The sequence below is a fragment of the Rhipicephalus sanguineus genome, chromosome 5 (assembly GCF_013339695.2).
Source record: "Rhipicephalus sanguineus isolate Rsan-2018 chromosome 5, BIME_Rsan_1.4, whole genome shotgun sequence".
Taxonomy (NCBI): Eukaryota; Metazoa; Arthropoda; class Arachnida; order Ixodida; family Ixodidae; genus Rhipicephalus; species Rhipicephalus sanguineus.
The window spans coordinates 200,757,933-200,777,012 of NC_051180.1; the positions used below are offsets into that span (position 1 = coordinate 200,757,933).

The window sequence follows — 19,080 nt, forward strand, 5'->3', positions numbered from 1 at the left end:
CCTGTCAAAGAGTCCCCGTGGTTGTTTTCCTCATTACAAGCTACCCTGGGCACCGAAGGGCCCGCGTGCCCCCCAAAAAAGCTACTGCGCGTCCCGCAAGTCGCAAACCCACCTCATGACCAAGCCTCCTATCGAAATGTATTCCGTCCCTTCGAAAACCACCCCACCTGTGCACCTCTCTGTTTATTTCCACTACCTCGATACCTTTCTCTCGACTCATCTGCCATATCTCTTTGTTTCCGTCGACAACCGCTCTTTGAAGGTTGCCGTCACGCACCGGTACCTCCGGTATTGTGCATATAACTATCTGCACCTGAGGGGAAATGGCGCGCATGTCATCGACCCCTTTCGCCAATGTGGTTGCTAGTTCGGCTGATTCTTCATTCAAGACGTCGTTTAGACCTCCCCGCGATTATCACGAGGTTACGTCCATCAGCCTTAGTTGCGAGTTTTGCGCTAGCTTGTCTCATCACTGATCCCAGCCCATGTCCCGGGAACTTCCCTATTAAAACTCGTTTGTCGCTTCTCACCCTTTCCTTGACTGCTTCTGCGCATCTGACTAAATTCGAGTCCCCGGCGATTATCACATGCTCCGACTTTTCTGCTGGACTGTCCCGCACCTGGCCACTGCCTCGGTTACTAGCGCGTGCCACTGCTGCTGTATTGTCCCCTCCCCTTCCCCAAACTACTTCGCGGAAGCTGGGTCCTGTGACCCTTGCACCTGTCTTTTCCAAACCTGTTTCCCCCTTCGCGTCTACCACTGCGGGGGTCGATGCCCCTCTGTTCCCGCTGTCGCCTGCTTGCCATGACTACCTTTGCTAACCCCTCCTCGGCTGACTTAAGCCTTTCCCCCATAGCCATCGTTTTTTCCCGCTCTGTCGCCAACGCATTCTCCAGCTCGGCGATTCTTACCATGAGCTCATTCTGGGCAGCCATCATTATTTCCATTTTCGCCTCTAACTCGCTTTGCTTACACTTGGCGTCAGCTCCCTCTGTCTTCTCATCCGTACCAACCTCTATTTTGTCATCCCATTCCACACCCTGAACACTTTACGGTCTTTTTGACCATGGCTAGATCGTTCACACGGCGGATTAGATACACTTAAAGCCAAATGATATCACTAAACTCCGCAAGTATGCTACACTGCAAAGCACATGTGTACCTTTCAGCCACGTGGTGTCCGAACAAACAAATATTGCAAAACCAACCCAGGCAACTGTCACACAGGAAACAGTACAAAGTTGTAAGCCCTATTAAGCTTCAATCTACTGGCTTATGTACTCATATAACTAAAAAAACCAGCTCGAATCATGCAAAAAAAAATAAAGTAGTCTACTTGCACAGCGCCACCACGCGGCAGCGGCGAGCGGCCGCGGAGCGCGCGCTCGACGGCCCGAGGAGAGCGTTCGCCCAGGCACTGAAAAATATCAATGTATATCATTGTGGTATTCTGGTCGGTAAAAAGTGATCGCAACATTCCTTTATTAATGGTTCGGAATATTTGTTTAAAATAAAATGCTGCAGAATTCGAGGGCTGTTTTGAAAAGTGTTGCCTTACTATTTAGGGTTGCTTTGAATATGGTCACCTTATTATTCGAAAGCTATTCGAATGGTATTCGATAAGAATCCGTATTTGATTCGGTGTCACCACTATTCAATCCGCATACTTCACTATTCACGCACCTCTAATATCAAACCATCACCACCCATTTTACATCACTATAGAGTGCAGCGTGAATGAAATGAAAGCGCGATATAGATATGAAAAATCTCTCAAATAAAACACTCAACGAAGTGGCGCACGTTGCAATATAAATTCCTTGATGCGACGCTATCCAATATCTTTGAAACAAAAACATTTCACGACAGCATTCAATGATTCCTCTTAGCCTTAAATACCCGGCTTGCTCGACACGTGTGGAGACAGGGACGGTGACGTGCCTTCCCCCTTTGAACTTTATTTGAACTTTATTTTGAAATTGAAATACAAATGATAAATTGCATGTGTTATATACAAATACAGAAGGAGGTCTCAAAGTCGCAAGACTGTGAGTGAGACCTCCTATAAAATCATTAATCAGAGATACAACGCAATAGTAAACAGTGGTAAGGATAGAAAAATTAAGATAAACAAAATATACAGATAAGTACGAAATAGCGAATATAAGTTATACAAAATGTGTAGATAAGCACGAAAAAACTAACACAAAAATGCAACAACATTCGCTCAGTATAATATCAAGCATTATGACGGTAAGGAAAGAAAAATTGAGATATACAAAATATATAGATAAGCACGAGATAGGGACTATAAGTTATACAAAATATGAAGATAAGCACAAAATAACACAAAAATGCTATAACATACTCTGTATAATATTAAGCACTATGAATTTAATAAGTGCGAACGCAAGCCTTTTTTAAACATTTCGAGGGATCTATTTTTGATCTCCAAAGGTAAAGAATTCCACAAGGATACAGACGAAAATTTTATGGTAAACTTGCCATAATTAGTCCTGGGTTTGGGTAAAAGGAAGTTATTAGCCTTTGCAAAACGAGTAGATGACGCCTGAGGAAACTGACTTGAGTTTAGTAAAGGAATGGGAAGTTTTCCATTCACATATTTGTAGATAAGAATGCCGAGAAAATATTTGGCCAGCTTCTGAACTGATAAAATTCCATGTGAACAGAGTAAGGATGATGCATTGGACATGAAGCTACTGAACGTTATTATCCTCAATGCTTGGTTTTGAAGATGTTGGATGGCTGATAAATGAGTGGCATACGTGTTTCCCCATGATGAAATGCAATAGATTATGTTGCTGTGAAAGAAAGCGTAGTAAAGTGACAACAATATTTCAAAACGAAAGAAAGGGCGAACTTTTAGCAAGATTCGAATGGCATATGCGGCTTTCCGCGTAAGCTGTAATACATGTGAATTAAATTTTAAATGTTCATCAAGTTCGACCCCGAGAAACATTGTACTAGAGGTAGAGTGAATTTGAGTATCGCTTACGTAGACAGTGGGGTTCCTAGGTATAATTCGATTAGGTGACGAAAATACAACAAAGTTTGACTTTTTAGCGTTTATATTTAATTTATTCTTATTGAACCATTTAACGATATTTTTCAGGTCGGTGTTTAGTTTAAACAACATCGAGTCAACCTCTTTATCTGCAGTTATTATAGTGGTATCGTCCGCATAGAGTATGCAGGACGAATGTGCTAGACAATGAGGAAGATCGTTGATGTAGATTAAAAATAAAAGCGGGCCCAAAATTGAACCTTGCGGAACACCGATGTTGATGAATTTAGGGTTGGAAAAGGTACCGGACACATATACCAACTGTTCTCGATCACGCAGATAGCTACGAATTAGTTCTAGTGGGACGCCAGATACACCAATTGACTCTAGTTTCTGAAATAAAATGACGTGAGAAATAGAATCAAATGCTTTTGAAAGGTCAAGAAAAACACCTCCAACAACACAACCGCTATCAATAGCAGATTTAATTTCGTCAGTTAGGGATATCATGGCAAGTTCAGTTGAGTAACCGGGCCTGAAACCAAACTGCTTATTAGAAAGAATATGAAACTTGTCTAAATAACACCTTAACCGTCCCACAAAAAGCTTTTCTATGACTTTACTGAAGAATGAGATAATTGCTATAGGCCGGTAATTCGAGATTAAGCGCTTGTCGCCTTTTTTAAAGACGGGAATAATTTTTGCTTTTTTCAGGGCTGTCGGGAAAAATCCAGTTTCAAATACAAGATTTATAATGTAACATAATGCATCGCAGATTAAATGAGCTATCAGTTTCATGTCGGCAGCAAAGAACTTATCGAGACCTGCGCTTGTATTCCTAATACTATTGATAACGGTGAACACTTCTTGGGGTGACGTCGGATAAAGAAAGAATGAATGTGGTAATCGTGAACAAGTGTATTCGAGGGATGCTGTCGACTGCGGAATTTCAATGCCGAACGAGTCATTAAAAGAGTTCGCGATATCAGATGGGTTTTCGATCACACGATTTTCTGAGTGAATCAAGGTTATATCTGAATGTACCGTGGTCCTGCCAAGAAAATAGTTTACAGTTTTCCACTGCTGCTTAACGTCATTTCCGGCTCGCTTTATTTTATCTTCGAAGTACTTTAATTTAGCGGCTTTAAGTAACTTACCTAATGTGTTTGAGTATTCTTTATAGCGCTTTTGAAGGTTAACATTGAAAGGGGACTTTTTCGTCTTTTTGTATAAGTTATCCTTTTTCCGCAGACATTTTAACAGGTTAGGTGTCAACCACGGATTAATTGGGACGAGGTACTTTTTTCTGCTTACAACTAATGTTGAAGCGGCCATGACTGCATTTGAAATGATGGAGGAAAATTGTTGATAGGCTATTTCAGCATTTTTGCACTTCTTAACTGACGACCAATCACACTGCTCGATGATGTTAATGAATGATGCAGTATTTAGGTTATTCTTAAAGCTTCGACTTGTTTTATGATTACTGGAAATGCCTATGCTTGCATAAATAGGATAATGATCTGTGACAGGCACCTCGATGACAGCTGCTTCAGGAGGACTAATGAGGTTAGACAAAATGTGATCTATAATAGTGCCATTGCCTTGAAATGGAACACGAGTGGGTGCAGTTATGAGGCACTCATAGCCATATCCACTGAAGCAGGAAATGTATTCGGAAACCTTTGCGTTGGTGTCGTCAAGAAGATTGATATTCATGTCTCCTAAAATAATCACCCGCTTCCCTTCTAATGACAGAGTATTCAACACCTCTCCTAAAGCTAGGCAAAACTCCAAGACAGATGACGACGGTGAGCGATAGATGCAGGCAACAACTAAATTCTTACTATCTTGCGAAAAATGTGGTTCATGAAGTTCGATCCACACGGATTCGCAACCAGGAATATTTAGTGCCATGTCCAGTCGCCTATGATAGTGAAGGCATGATGATATAAAAACAGCTGCTCCACCATGTGCATCGTCGCTTCGATGACAGTATTCGGAGGAATAGGAAGGAAACTTAAATAGGTTCCTGTCAGATTCACATAGCCACGTTTCACTGATGCAGATGATGGAGAACTGGTGACCAATGGCTGACAACAATGTGGTAATATTATCATAATTTTTTCTTATACTTCGAGCGTTAAAGTGAACAAACGCCCTACATGGTTTAGACAGCCGTGATGAGAGTTCAGACGGTGAAATATACGCCATCCTGCGATTGGATAGACGCTACAACTGCCAAAGTAAAATATATCTAGGTGATAATGGACAGGTCGAGCTCTGATTTTATGCGAAACACCCTGGAATCAGTAGATTTCCTTGCTTTTATCTGACAGTTATCAGTCCAAAGAAACGCCCACTGTTTCTCTTTTTTGAGAACAAGTGCTTTAGCAAAAAGCTTCTTGTTATCCGGCGAGAGGTGATCATTAACAAAGACAGCATGGGTACCCTCTCCAGAAAACCCAAGAGCACGTGTATTCAAGCGAGCTTTGCGTGCTTTCCTAACAAACTCATTCTTTTGCTCTCGTGAACAGAAACGGGCCACAATATTCTGTTGTCCAGACTTGGCTGGCACTCTGTGAACAACGTCAAGATCAGTGCCTGATACAGGACAATCGATTTTGTTGCCAATTGACTGCATTATGGCAACACAGTCCTCCCCTTGGGAAGAGGGCACTCCCTTGATCTCGACGTTGTTCAGCCGAGTGTACTGCTCCAGGTCAGCCACCTTCTTTTTTAGAGTCTCGTTCTCATTTTTCAGAGCTTTGTTAGTTGAACAGAGCTCTTGTTGTTGAACACGGACTGCCTCTACAATGTCATTAAGTATTTTCAGGCCAGCATCCATGCCCTTGACCTCTGAATTTACAGCACCGAGATCGAAGCCCGATTCTCGAAGCCTCATTGTGACGTCAACCACAACTCTGTCCACGAGCTTTGTCAATCGGCTATCAAGTTTTGCCTCAAGGTCTTCGATTCTCTTAGCTAATTCTGCATTCGTAGGCATCGTGATGCCACAAGCAGGGAACTTGTTGAAAAACACAAGTGAATGCACGAGCGTGCGGATAATACAATGAGGAGCAGCAGCAGTGGTTGCGGTATAAGACAGAGCTCAATACCAAGGGTTGAGTAAAACCAACTGACCTGTAGAAGGCAGGAACAGCAATTAGACGAGAGTTCGCATCCGCAACCACCACTGCTTTGACGCGGGCGTGCCTCCTGGCACTGCTTTTGATGCCTAGACTGAAGATCCGCGCAGGCGCAGGTCGACGACAGGAATGCTGGGAACAGTAGATATGATGTGGCCAGATATCCAGAATACAACTTTCCACGTTGGCACGTGGATGATGCAATGACAGGTGCTGCAGCAATCACTAGTGGGAGCCCGGCCTGTCTAGGAAAAACACCTGTAGAAGGCAGGAACAGCAATTAGACGAGAGTTCGCATCCGCAACCACCACTGCTTTGACGCGGGCGTGCCTCCTGGCACTGCTTTTGATGCCTAGACTGAAGATCCGCGCAGGCGCAGGTCGACGACAGGAATGCTGGGAACAGTAGATATGATGTGGCCAGATATCCAGAATACAACTTTCCACGTTGGCACGTGGATGATGCAATGACAGGTGCTGCAGCAATCACTAGTGGGAGCCCGGCCTGTCTAGGAAAAACACCTGTAGAAGGCAGGAACAGCAATTAGACGAGAGTTCGCATCCGCAACCACCACTGCTTTGACGCGGGCGTGCCTCCTGGCACTGCTTTTGATGCCTAGACTGAAGATCCGCGCAGGCGCAGGTCGACGACAGGAATGCTGGGAACAGTAGATATGATGTGGCCAGATATCCAGAATACAACTTTCCACGTTGGCACGTGGATGATGCAATGACAGGTGCTGCAGCAATCACTAGTGGGAGCCCGGCCTGTCTAGGAAAAACACCTGTAGAAGGCAGGAACAGCAATTAGACGAGAGTTCGCATCCGCAACCACCACTGCTTTTTCATCGTTTTAACGTTGTACCCATAGAAAAATATTATGATTGGAAACTAGCTATCAAATATAAAAAGTCAGTTTATAAACAATCAACATGGACCTTCTAAATCTCGCTAACCTGAGAGGAAAATGCTCCTTTCTATTCTCTCCGCAAACAAGACTTCTGGAACATCCCCCTTTGCCGAACAGAATACGGACGACAGATGTTGCAGTATTGTTTGCCTCACTTACTAAACACACTCCTCAGTAGCGAAATAGAATAGAGAAACGTAGTATAAGTGACATTAAAACACACTTCCTGTAACTAATCCCCCGTAAAAAAAAAAATTTGCTGTACTGCTATGAAGGAGAGTACTTTCATTGTTTTTTTGTTTGTTTGATGTTTGCCTGTTGTTATGGTAATTATTGTGTTAAATAATTATCTTTAGCTGTTGACGATCTGTACATATATGCATTGACACATACTCTTATCTTTGTAGTCGTAAATATTGTAGAAACAAGATTTTAAAGTGTCTATGTTAACACTTTTTCCTCCTTTTTCTTTTTTTTTGTCTCATGTAAACGCGTTGGTTTGATTTTGTGATAGTATTTTTTTCGGTATGTAACGCGCTAGTTTGTTCTTCGATGCATTTTGACATCCTTGTGTGTCCCTACTGTATGCCCTGTATTGGGGGCTTGGGCTTTCCTCAAGCGCATTGTATCGCTTTTTGCCCAAGCTTGCCCACATCTCCAGGATGTAAATAAAACTGATTTGATTTGATTGATTTGATATGATTTGATGCCAAGCCAGAGAACTTGCAATATCGCGTTCCGCTGGCGGTCGTTGGGCATTGCTACCGACCTCGCGGTCGTGGAACACGAAGAGGAACGCTACGCGCGTCGTGTCTTTCCCTCTAGCCTGGCCGTTAATTCTCACAGGGCGAGTGGGGAAGGCGGTCGACAGGCGTGTGAGACGGGGGAGCGTAAGAGAGGAGAGGAGATGGGGAGGAGACGCGCATACACTGGCGCTCATCGCCGGCGTTGTGCGGGAGAGAATGAGGCGCGCGAGAGGAGGGGAGCGTAGATGAAGAGAGGAGGGGAGGAGTATGCGCATGTGCAGTAAGGGTGGTCACGCCGCACCCACCACCACCGGTTTCCCCTTGGCGGTCCCTAGATAACCAGACCTAGGGAAACAGGGGAAGACGTTTCCATCCAATCGGGCGGCGAATCCTGCAGGTCACTTTACTGGCACCGCCCCCAGCACACGCACACACAACCCAAACACGCGCATTGTTCTCGCAACGATGTCGCGTCGGGGGAAGTATGCCGCCAGCATGTGGGTTCTGATGAGTCCCTCATGTCGCTGCTCGAGCCGACCACCCATGCGGCCGAACGGCGGCTGCAGGCCCGGCAAATCCACTGGTATTCGTGTGGGCAGCTGGCGCTGATTTGAGCGTAGACGACCTACCAGTCGGAGACGCACAGCGCGGTGGTCCGAGGTCCGTCTTCGGCGGAAACTCGGCGTCGCGGCCTTTCGTGGGGCCATGTGTCGCATTTCCGCTCCGGCACCGGCGACAATGGTGCTGTCTCGAGCAAATTGAAACCATGCACCTCCTGGCGCATGAGAATCAGCCGGGCGTCTTCGCGCTCTTCCTTATCGCCGTACAGTGAAGCGGCTGCCTTTTTTCCGTCCCGGCGCCCCGCGGCAAAGGATGGCTCGCCGATCGCAACAATTCCTTGTCGGTGCGCCGCCGGCCGGTCATGCGGGGTCGTCGTTTGCCTCTCCGCTCCCTTTGTCCACGCGAACGATGCCGTAAAAAAGAAGAAGCGGCTGTTCACCAAAAAGTCCTGATAATAAATACAGTCGAACTTAGGGAAAAGAAGCATTACGTCGCCGCTGCGTACAGCAGCCTAAGAAGCACGCTGAGTATGATAATAAGAACAAGGCCGACATTATGGGGGCCAAGGCAGACTAGACGCTTCTGGCGCCCGACGAGCAGGCACACTTGCGTATGGAGACTTTGAGACAATATTTACATCCACACCGTATTTTCTCGCGCATTACCCGTCTTTGCATATACACTCTTAAAAAAATGGAGTGACCCTCTCTCCTTTAAGGGAGAAACGGCGATGTCCCCAATGTTCGTCTTCAAATGGAGGAACTTTCCTCCCTTTTCAATGGAGAAACCGTCAAAAATCAAGATGACTGACGCCAAGCCAGCGAAGCGAGCAATAGATTTAGGCCTAGCGAGTGCATCGATTCTCGACTGATAAAGAGTATGCGGCACTGGCAATCACAAAAAATGGTCCCGCTGAGCTTAATATCGAACGATATGACAATAAAATCAAGGAGACAAACCTGTAGTGATGAAAACCTCGCGAAACGGAACGACGGAACTCGTACGTTTCGCTCGGCCAGCGAGACGGCGTTCACTTTAAAAGAGACGGATACTGCAAAGGGGCTCTCACCCGGAGACTGTACGTTAGGCTTGCTGTCTTTATTTCTCGAAGCGTCACACGGTGTAGCGACGTTATCCACGCGTTTGTGCCTCGAAAATATACATTCTGTAGCATGAAAACAATCACGGCGCATCAGATCATAGTTTCGATAGAGAGATGTTCAACTTCATATAAGTAGGTGGAGCTGCGAGAGTGCCGCGGCCGTGAAGTAGGTGGCAGCTGGCGCCATCTAGAGGGATTAAACAATATTAAACAAAAGGTTGTTTCTGACGTTGATACTGCACACGGCATTTCGGGGAGGTAGGCCCATTCATAGGTTACTGAAGGACACGATACAGCTTTTATTAATACGCACACGTTCACTAGGCAGACACATAGTACACACAATGCATTCAACACATACACAATTCATTCGCATGTATAAAACCTATAACATGAACAATTCACTACAGACGCGTACGTACAGACGTTTACACATACCCCGCTATGAAGCGCTGGCCCTTATATAGTCACTGAATTACAGTGGACCATGGTGGCACAAGCGATGCGTCATTTTTCTTCAACTACGATTTCATGGCTGCGTCACAATATACGCCGACATTTTAAATAGTAGCTATGGCTTAGCCAAGCGCACCAGTTAATCTAAAGCCGCATAACAATGAACCATATAATTACAGAGTTGATTAAGTTAATGCGAAAACGACCATATTGAGCACCGTTCATACCATTCCGACGACATTTTGAAGTAGCGTCATCTTTCGACAGCGGCCACAGATGAAATTTCGCTCTCGGATTTCTTTATTTTCAATGGTTACTGTGGGAGGGCGCAAAATCGGCAACATGCAGTTCAGATTCTGTCGCCTTCCTCGCGTCGACTTCGTTGAGTGGTTTGGCGTTGACATCTGTTCACATTCCATTTATGCGTTGACCACAAGTATGACGATGGGCCGTGGATTCGCTCAACTGCTAGCCCTTCAATGACAATGCTTCTGATGCAGTACGGCCGTCTCATTTGTGTATACGTACGTTACAACGCGGGTCGTGCGAAGAAACAAGACAAGATGGCCTCGTACCGGATGGGGGTCTTTCGAGAGCGATGTCAGTGGCTCTTGGCGTCGCGGCAGCTCGATAACTTCAGTAGAGAAACTGGCGCTACACCTCGAGAATTATGGAGAAGAACGCTACCCACACTACGTGTTCTGTAATATTTCAGTACCCTGTACCTACATGCTGCTCTGCTACTCTTACGTCACGGTATTCGCCTGGCGTGTCAAATTGCGGTCATTGTGCGACAACTGTGTAATTGTCGTTGTGGCGGTGGTTAGTCTTGCGTTGTATTCGGAATACTCTTTTCACAAAGGTGAGTGAGAGTGTCAGTGATCGCCTACTGTGCACAGCTGTCATTAGGAGCGCATTTTGTGTTGAGTTTCGCACGGCAAAGCAAAATCCTGAGAACGAGAGATACACAGGTACTGCACGCGTGCATAAGTCCGTCCTAATTCTGAGTGATGGCATGTGTATTCTAAAACGCATGTGATTGAGGATTTTGGTTTAATTGACAGAAGTCATTGACTTATTTTTCAGATATGTGCAATTATGATGCAGGTTAACGTTAAAATGCGGCCACGGCGGCCACATCTCAATGGGGGCGAAAGGAAAAGAACACCCACGTGCTTCTGTTCGGGTGCACGTTAAAGAACCCCAGTTGATCGAAATTAATCTGTAGTCCCACACTACGGCGTGCCTCATAATCATACGGTGGTTTCGACACGCCAAACTCCAGCAATTGTATGTCATCTTATTTTCACGCATGCACTGTCCAGTGGTATCACGTTTGCAAAAATGTTCTAAAAATTAACTTTCACGCTTCTTTATATTGCTTGTTGTATTGATAAGTGCTGTGTAAAACTAAGAACGCGTACTATTGCCAAGTATGTTAACGCCGAAAACAATTGAATTATTGGTATACAGTCTAAAGTGTTCATTAGAACAAGACTGTTTTGTGAAGCGGGACTTACTGTGTTTATGATAAGCAGATCGTGCGCAAACGTGTACAAACAACACGAGACACACGGAAGTATGCGGTGCATCGCGCACACACAGAGCCTATAAAATGAAAATAAAAACGCCACACACGTTACTCAACACATAGAACAAAAACAATGAACGTCACTCGTGCATTGCTCGCATCAATCCTAGGTTCAAGTAATTGCACGCGACTGGCCGAGATCGGTGGCACTGGATAGTCGGGTCTGAGGCTGCCGAGTGAGCGCGAAAGGGCGGCCGCTCTCCGCAGCGCGGAATCACGATGTAACTCGGCGTGCGCATGCGCGCGCGCGCAAGTCACGTGGTTGAGGAGAAAAGTTCCGCCCTTGGCGCTTGCCGCAAGAGGGCGCGACGAGTAAATCGTCCGCAAAGGAGAAAGTCGTTGCTCCGAAGGAGAAACGGAGCCCGTTGCTCCATTCTCGCTCCTTATTTTATTTTTTTTAGAGTGTAGCTCCGCATCATCACTTACAAGTCACTGGAAAACGAAAAAAAAAAAAGAGACTCGTATTGCCGTGAAGGCGTCTTCTTTGCATTATGACGAGCCAGTGCCGTGAAGTCAATTTGCGTGCCGAAATACGCATTGCAAATACAATACAGTCGAACCCGCCCATAACGAAATTGCCTGGGAAACAGTTCTTGTTCGTTCTCGTTATAATTTCGTTGTCGCGAAAATAGAAAAAATACGCACGCGCAGTTATTTCGCACATCCAAAATTTATATAAAGAAGTCGCTCATAAATACGGCGTGTCCCCCATGCAATCTCGTTCAATTTTGCCTTGAATGAAGCGAACCAAACCAAACCAAAATCTTGCTCCCTTTCACGTTGCTTTGAAGGAGCTTCACGAATCGAGCCTCGCAGCTTAGTGGGTTTTGCACAGCTTCATCGTCGTCAAGGGCGCCGAGGAGAGTGCCAATTAGTGATGTCGAAAGCATCAGGAACATCGCGCACCAGGGTTGCCACTGACTTTCGAGTAAATGTCGCCAAACGACGAGCATTTCGCCAAAAAAGTAGCCATTCTAGATATGTGCGGCATACCCAGTAATAAAAATTTCCACTCACGTATAGCCCCGTACAGTACAGTACCACCCAAGACCCTTAAATTATATTGACGTTTCTCGATGCCAGTCGTATCGCCCGCTTCACCATGGGAGTGCATGGTGCTGCTTCTCCGACTAGCCGCAAGATGTGCGTGGTGGCGCAAGGGCGAATGAACGAAACGCTCATGATATCCTTCCATCCCTGTCCTCTCGTTTCAAAGCTAAAAGTGGGGTATAAACCTTGGGTGAAAACCGTGAAAGCATTATTTGTAGACAGCTTTACGTACCCTTATATGAATTAAAAGGATTAAAAGGTTTATTGAAAGTAACACGACAGAATTCTTACAGGAACAGATCATTAGTGAGTCTTACACCTTTTCACTGTGAACTAATATGATACCGGACATCACCGACCCTTTCATATAGTTGTTTATATCTACACGCGTCAACCCGATGCGTTATTGCTGTATAACAATGTAAAATGCTATATAACAATTGTTTTATTGCACACGCTCGCCGAGAACAGTGAAAAATGCCTCAATAATAATTTTTATTGCAGAAATAGCCGCAGTATCCGCCTCTCTTCGCTATTCCAAATAGTCTTTGCGAGCTGAACTGGGGGTACTGCAACAGTGAATAAGTCGCCAAGCTATTCAGAGCTGTTGGAGCTTTGGCGGAACAAATGGTCGGAACACGCGGCCAACCCGTCGTCTTGCCCCTTCAGATGCGAAACTTCAGATAAACTTAAAGCACCTAAAGCCATAAACCTATAGTCAATCACTGCCCCCTCGCGGTTCGCAAGGCAGTCCGCTGTCTTACATTTTGCTAGAATGTCGCTGGGGGACGTTCCAGTACCTCCTGCATCTAGATGGCATCCCGAACTAAGGATCCCACTCACTGATCTTATTTTCACAGAACATCAAATAAACGTTTTATTATCTCTCTAGATGAATTGAGGAGGTACACACGAGTTACAGGACGGATATACCGAATGACGCGTGATCTGCACATTCTACTCGTGGGTCTAAAACCAAGAAAAGTACTGAGAATGTTGCCGCTCATTCGTTGGGAAGACACTGAGCTTAGGATTCAAAACTCGGTGGAGACCTAAGCCGAAAATCGCCAAAAATTCGCCATGTCGCCATTCATAATTTTAGGTCGCCACGGGCCTCTCAAATTCACCAATTTGGCGAAAAGTAGCCACCATTGGCAACCCTGTCGCGCACACTTAGTGCCTTTCTGGCGTTTTGTTGCTTTCCTCATTCTCGTCGTCACATCTTTGTGCCGGCTTTCAATGACAGCGTCCTCGCTGAACTCTTCATGCACGATCAGGTCGGTGTCAGCACACAAAACGTGGAGCAGTTCAACAGCGTCTGGTATCGCTCCATCGAGACGGCGAAGCGCATGCCATTCTTCAGCCAGTGGCTGCTGGTCCTCGCTGCTTGTAATGGAAACACCCGCTTCTGTATCCGGCATTTTCGAACTGTTGAGTTCCCAACTAGCTCATGGGTTGAACGAAATGTTGCGGATCACTACCTAAAACTTTCGTGAGTGCTTTTAAAAAAGAGGGGGCATTTGCATTGAAGTCGATGAACGTTCTCCAGGGACGCCAGATTTCTTCGTTGCCGCGAGAATATCGTTATTGAGGGCTTTCGCTATTGAGGGGTTCAAATGGAATTTCATTAAAAGTTGTACATCGATTTATCTTATATGTCGAACTAATTCCCGTTTCCTTGCGACTTGGATATATACGTGTTTGAGTGTTCCAGCATGACTACATATATTTTGATTGCAGTGTGTATTAGTGCTACATTTGAATCACGTGTAGCTGCCTAGAACTGCGTGTAGCTTAATCTAGGAGATTAAATTCAGTCATGCCAATCTTTATATTAAGACGTTTTCGAAAAGGGGTTCCAAATGTTTGGGGCCCTAAAGCAGTTGGCGTGTGCTGGATCTGGGACACGCAGGAGGGTTGGGTTTTCGAATAAGGAAATGTTTTCTGCCAGAAAGGCAAAACGTGGTGATTAATTCTTAAAATCTTGCACAGGAATAAGGCTTAGGTCCGCATACTATTTTGAACTTTTCATTTAAAAGTTGTTGCGGGAATCAGTTGTCCGGCAATCACCATGAACTTCGAGATTTCACACTACTTGCCGTCATCAGCTAAGACAATTCAACTTTGAGTTACTAGCGGGGTTAAAGGGACTGTCTACCGCTCTGAAAATTTTTTTTGATTGTGGTGAAATTGAGAACAGCGTTCGTCACATCGAATGCTACGAGTATGCTTTTGCCCCATGGAAAATGAATTATATTTTTAATTTGATTTTAAAAATCGTGAAAGAATAACTGCTAGCGTCACACAACAGTGTTGTGGTCAATGTACTGGTAGGACAAGAAATCTTCGCATGTAGATTCATTTTGCTTGAAGACAAACATGTATAACTTGAAAATATATGTTAAGCACTTGACGCAGCTTTTGGTTGCGTCAGAGCGTAATTTTTTGCTTTTTTTTTCTCACGCATCCAAAAAAGGCGCTCGCTGGCGCTGCTTGCGGCGCTGTCTTCGATTTCGTCTGCTTCAACTCATGCGCTATGCCATGCGTCTCTCCGCGCTGGTCGTACTGTGCCGCTGTATTGTTATTAGGATGTCTCACATGTGCTGCGCTGTGAAGATGCGCATTTCTTGTTTCTTTTTAATGAATGGACTTGGCTTAGATTTTTAGCAGTGCTAAAATATTGTCACGTGGTCGTGACGTCGATGAAGACAGCAGTCGGCGTTTGCAGGATGAAACTGTTTATTTGGCCGAACTTGTGGCCGGAAAATGAGAACTAGAACTACAGCAATACACGCTGTACAAATATAGCGGCGAACAGGGCGTCGTCCGTCGATCAACTGACAAGCGGTCAATCGCGTCGGCTTTTATACAGGCGGTATCGAACTTTCCAGCAATATCGCTGGTGGCGGCGTTATCTCTAGACAAAGCTGGAACGTTCGCGTGCGGGGCGCAATCTTAACAGAACGATCTACTATAGACGTGAAGCTTCTCGAACAATGCTTCGCGGACAGCGTCGAGCGTTGATAACCGTCCCTGCCGGTCAAACCCGAATACATCAAAACAAGACAAGAAGTGGGCGTGGCATTGCCCCCTCTGAAAAAGCATCGTCCCGATGCTTGTGAAAGAACATAGAAGAAAAAAAACAAGTGCATACAAAAATAAATTACAATAACAAAGGAAGAAAAATAGAGTCCCCAGGTTCGCTAACGCGCAAAAACGGCTTAAGGCGCACGACATGGACGACTTCAGGTCGTGCGCGGCGTCGCTGGGAGTTCGTAATGCCGTCCGGGATCACCTCGTAGTCAAGAGCGCCGAGGCGTCGAAGGACCTTGTATGGCCCAAAGTATCGCCGAAGGAGTTTTTCGCTAAGCCCACGTCGGCGTATCGGCGTCCAGACCCAAACACGGTCGCCGGGCTGGTATTCCGCGAAGCGTCGTCGAAGATTGTAGCGACGGCTGTCGGTGTGCTGCTGGGTCTTGATGCGCAGGCGGGCGAGCTGTCGAGCTTCTTCGGCACGTTGTAAGTAAGCGGCGGCATCGAGGTTTTCTTCGTCGGTGACGTTGGGTAGCATGGCGTCGAGCGTCGTCGCCGGGCTCCTTCCGTAGACCAACTTGTACGTAGTCATCTGCGTCGTTTCTTGGACGGCCGTGTTGTATGCGAAGGTCACATACGGAAGGATGGCATCCCACGTCTTGTGTTCGACGTCGACATACATGGCCAACATGTCGGCGATGGTCTTGTTTAGCCGCTCGGTCAGGCCATTTGTCTGTGGGTGGTACGCTGTGGTCCGGCGGTGGCTTGTTTGGCTGTATCTCAGTATTGCCTGAGTTAGGTCAGCAGTAAACGCCGTACCTCTGTCGGTGATGAGAACTTCTGGGGCGCCATGACGCAGGACGATGTTCTCAACGAAGAACTTCGCTACCTCGGCGGCATTGCCTCTAGGCAGGGCCCTCGTCTCGGCGTAGCGGGTGAGGTAGTCTGTAGCTACGACGATCCATTTGTTTCCGGTATTGGACGTCGGGAACGGACCCAGTAAGTCCATCCCGATTTGCTGGAACGGCCGTCGAGGTGGCTCGATAGGCTGCAGAAGTCCGGCTGGCCTAGTGGGCGGTGTCTTGCGTCGCTGACAGTCCCGGCAGGTCTTCACGTAACGAGTGACGTCGGCGGAAAGGCGCGGCCAGTAGTACTTCTCCTGTATTCTTGCTAGCGTGCGAGAAACACCCAGGTGTCCAGCCGTCGGGTCGTCGTGCAGAGCCTGGAGGACCTCTGGCCGCAATGTCGAGGGTACCACGAGAAGGCTATCGGCTCGAAGCGGTGAGAAGTTCTTCTTTAGGAGAACACCGTTGCGCAAGAAAAATTACGGCAGTCCCCGCGTGAATACCTTCGGAACAACGGTGGTCCTGCCCTCGAGGTATTCCACAAGGCCCTGAGTTCTGGATCCGTTCGCTGTCGTTCGGCGAAGTCGTCGGCACTTATGATTCCCAAGAAGGAGTCGTCCTCCTTGTCGTCTTGCGGCGGTGGGTCGACGGGGGCGCGAGACAGGCAGTCAGCGTCGGAGTGTTTCCTTCCGGACTTGTAAACGACGGTAATGTCGAATTCTTGAAGTCGTAGGCTCCACCGTGCGAGGCGACCTGAAGGGTCCTTCAGTTAGCTAGCCAACACAATGCGTGGTGGTCGCTCACAACTTTGAAGGGCCTGCCGTAGAGGTAGGGCGAAACTTGGATGCAGCCAGATGATCGCCTAGGCACTCCTTTTCTGTTGTGGAATAGTTCGTTTCTGCCTTTGATAGCGACCGGCTAGCATAACTGATGACCCTTTCCTGCCCGTCAGTTTTCTGCACAAGGACGGCGCCGAGTCCTATGCTGCTTGCGTCGGTGTGGATTTCCGTATCGGCGTATTCGTCGAAATGTGCTAGTATAGGAGGCATCTGAAGGCGTCGTTTCAGTTCTTCAAATGCTTCGATTTGCGCCGTTTCCCACTTGAATGGCACTTCGGTCTTCGTGAGGTGAGTTAGCGGTTCGGCGATTCGTGAAAATTCCTTGACAAAGCGCCTGTAGTAGGCGCACAAGCCGAGAAACGGCGCACGGCTTTCGTGTCGGTGGGGGGCGGGAAGGCAGCGATGGCAGCTGTTTTCCGCGGGTCTGGGCGAACACCACCCTTGCTGATCACATGACCCAAAAACAGCAGCTCCTCGTATGCAAAGCGGCACTTTTCAGGCTTCAAGGTGAGGCCAGAAGTCTTGATTGCTTGTAGTACAGTGTCAAGGCGCCGGAGGTGTTCGTCGAAGCTTGAGGCAAACACAATGACGTCGTCCAAGTACACAAGGCAAGTCTGCCACTTCAGTCCAGCCAGCACGGTGTCCATAACGCGCTGGAACGTCGCAGGTGCCGAGCAAAGACCAAAGGGCATAACCTTGAACTCGAAGAGGCCGTCTGGTGTTATAAAGGCAGTCTTCTCTCGGTCTCTCTCGTCGACTTCGATTTGCCAATAGCCGGTCTTGAGGTCCATCGACGAAAAGTACCTCGCGTTGTAGAGTCGATCCAGGGTGTCGTCTATCCGTGGGAGAGGGTAGACGTCCTTCTTCGTGATTTTGTTCAGGCGGCGATAATCGACGCAGAAGCGTAGGGTTCCGTCTTTCTCTTCACTAACACCACGGGTGACGCCCATGGACTCTTCGACGGCTGGATGATGTCGTCGCGTAGCATTTCGTCGACTTGTTTCTTTATGGATTCGCGTTCTCGCGTTGAAACTCTGTACGGGCTCTGCCGGAGTGGCCTGGCATTTCCTCTGTTATGATGCGATGTTTTGCGACTGGGGTCTGGCGGATTCTTGACGATGACGAAAAGCAGTCCCTGTATTTCAAGAGCAGGGTTTTTGAGCTGTTCTTGTTTATGCTTCGGAAGGCTAGGATTAACGTCGAAAACTGGTTGAGAAGCTTGGTTCGTCGGTGTTGGCTCGGAAGAATCGGTGATGGCGAAGCCATCGACGTAGCCGTGATTTCTTCGATGTAGGCGACTGTCGTGCCTTTGTTTACGTGCTTATACTCGTTGCTAAAATTTGTGAGCATCACTGTTGCTTTGCCTCCCCGCAACTCTGCTATTCCTCTTGCGACGCAAATCTCGCGGTTAATCAACTGGTGCTGGTCGCCTTCAGTGACGCCTTCCAGGTCTGCTACTTTCTGAGAGCCGACGGAAATGATGACGCTGGAGCGAGGGGGAATGGTGACTTGGTCTTCCAGCACATTCAAGGCACGCTTCCCTGGCGGCGTGTACCGCGGTAATGCTTTTTCTGTAGATAGTGTTATCGACTTCGATCTGAGGTCGATGACTGCACCATGAAGGCCTAAGAAGTCCATACCAAGGATGACATCTCGGGAGCAATGCTGAAGGACTACAAAGCTTGCGGGATAAATCCGGTTGTTGATGGAGACCCTCGCTGTGCAGATTCCTGCCGGCGTTACTAGGTGACCTCCCGCTGTGCGGATTTCGGG

At 47.0% G+C, this 19,080-nt stretch overlaps 1 protein-coding gene across 1 annotated transcript in view; it reads left to right on the forward strand.

The window, feature by feature from the left end:
* LOC119395182 (uncharacterized) overlaps nucleotides 1-5,123 on the forward strand; it is a 33,577-nt gene extending 28,454 nt beyond the window's left edge. Inside the window, exon 7 of the mRNA XM_037662462.2 lies at nucleotides 5,095-5,123. Within this exon, the coding sequence (XP_037518390.1) occupies nucleotides 5,095-5,123 (29 nt within the window). The remainder of the gene's footprint in view (nucleotides 1-5,094) is intronic.
* The last annotated feature ends 13,957 nt before the right edge of the window (nucleotides 5,124-19,080 follow it).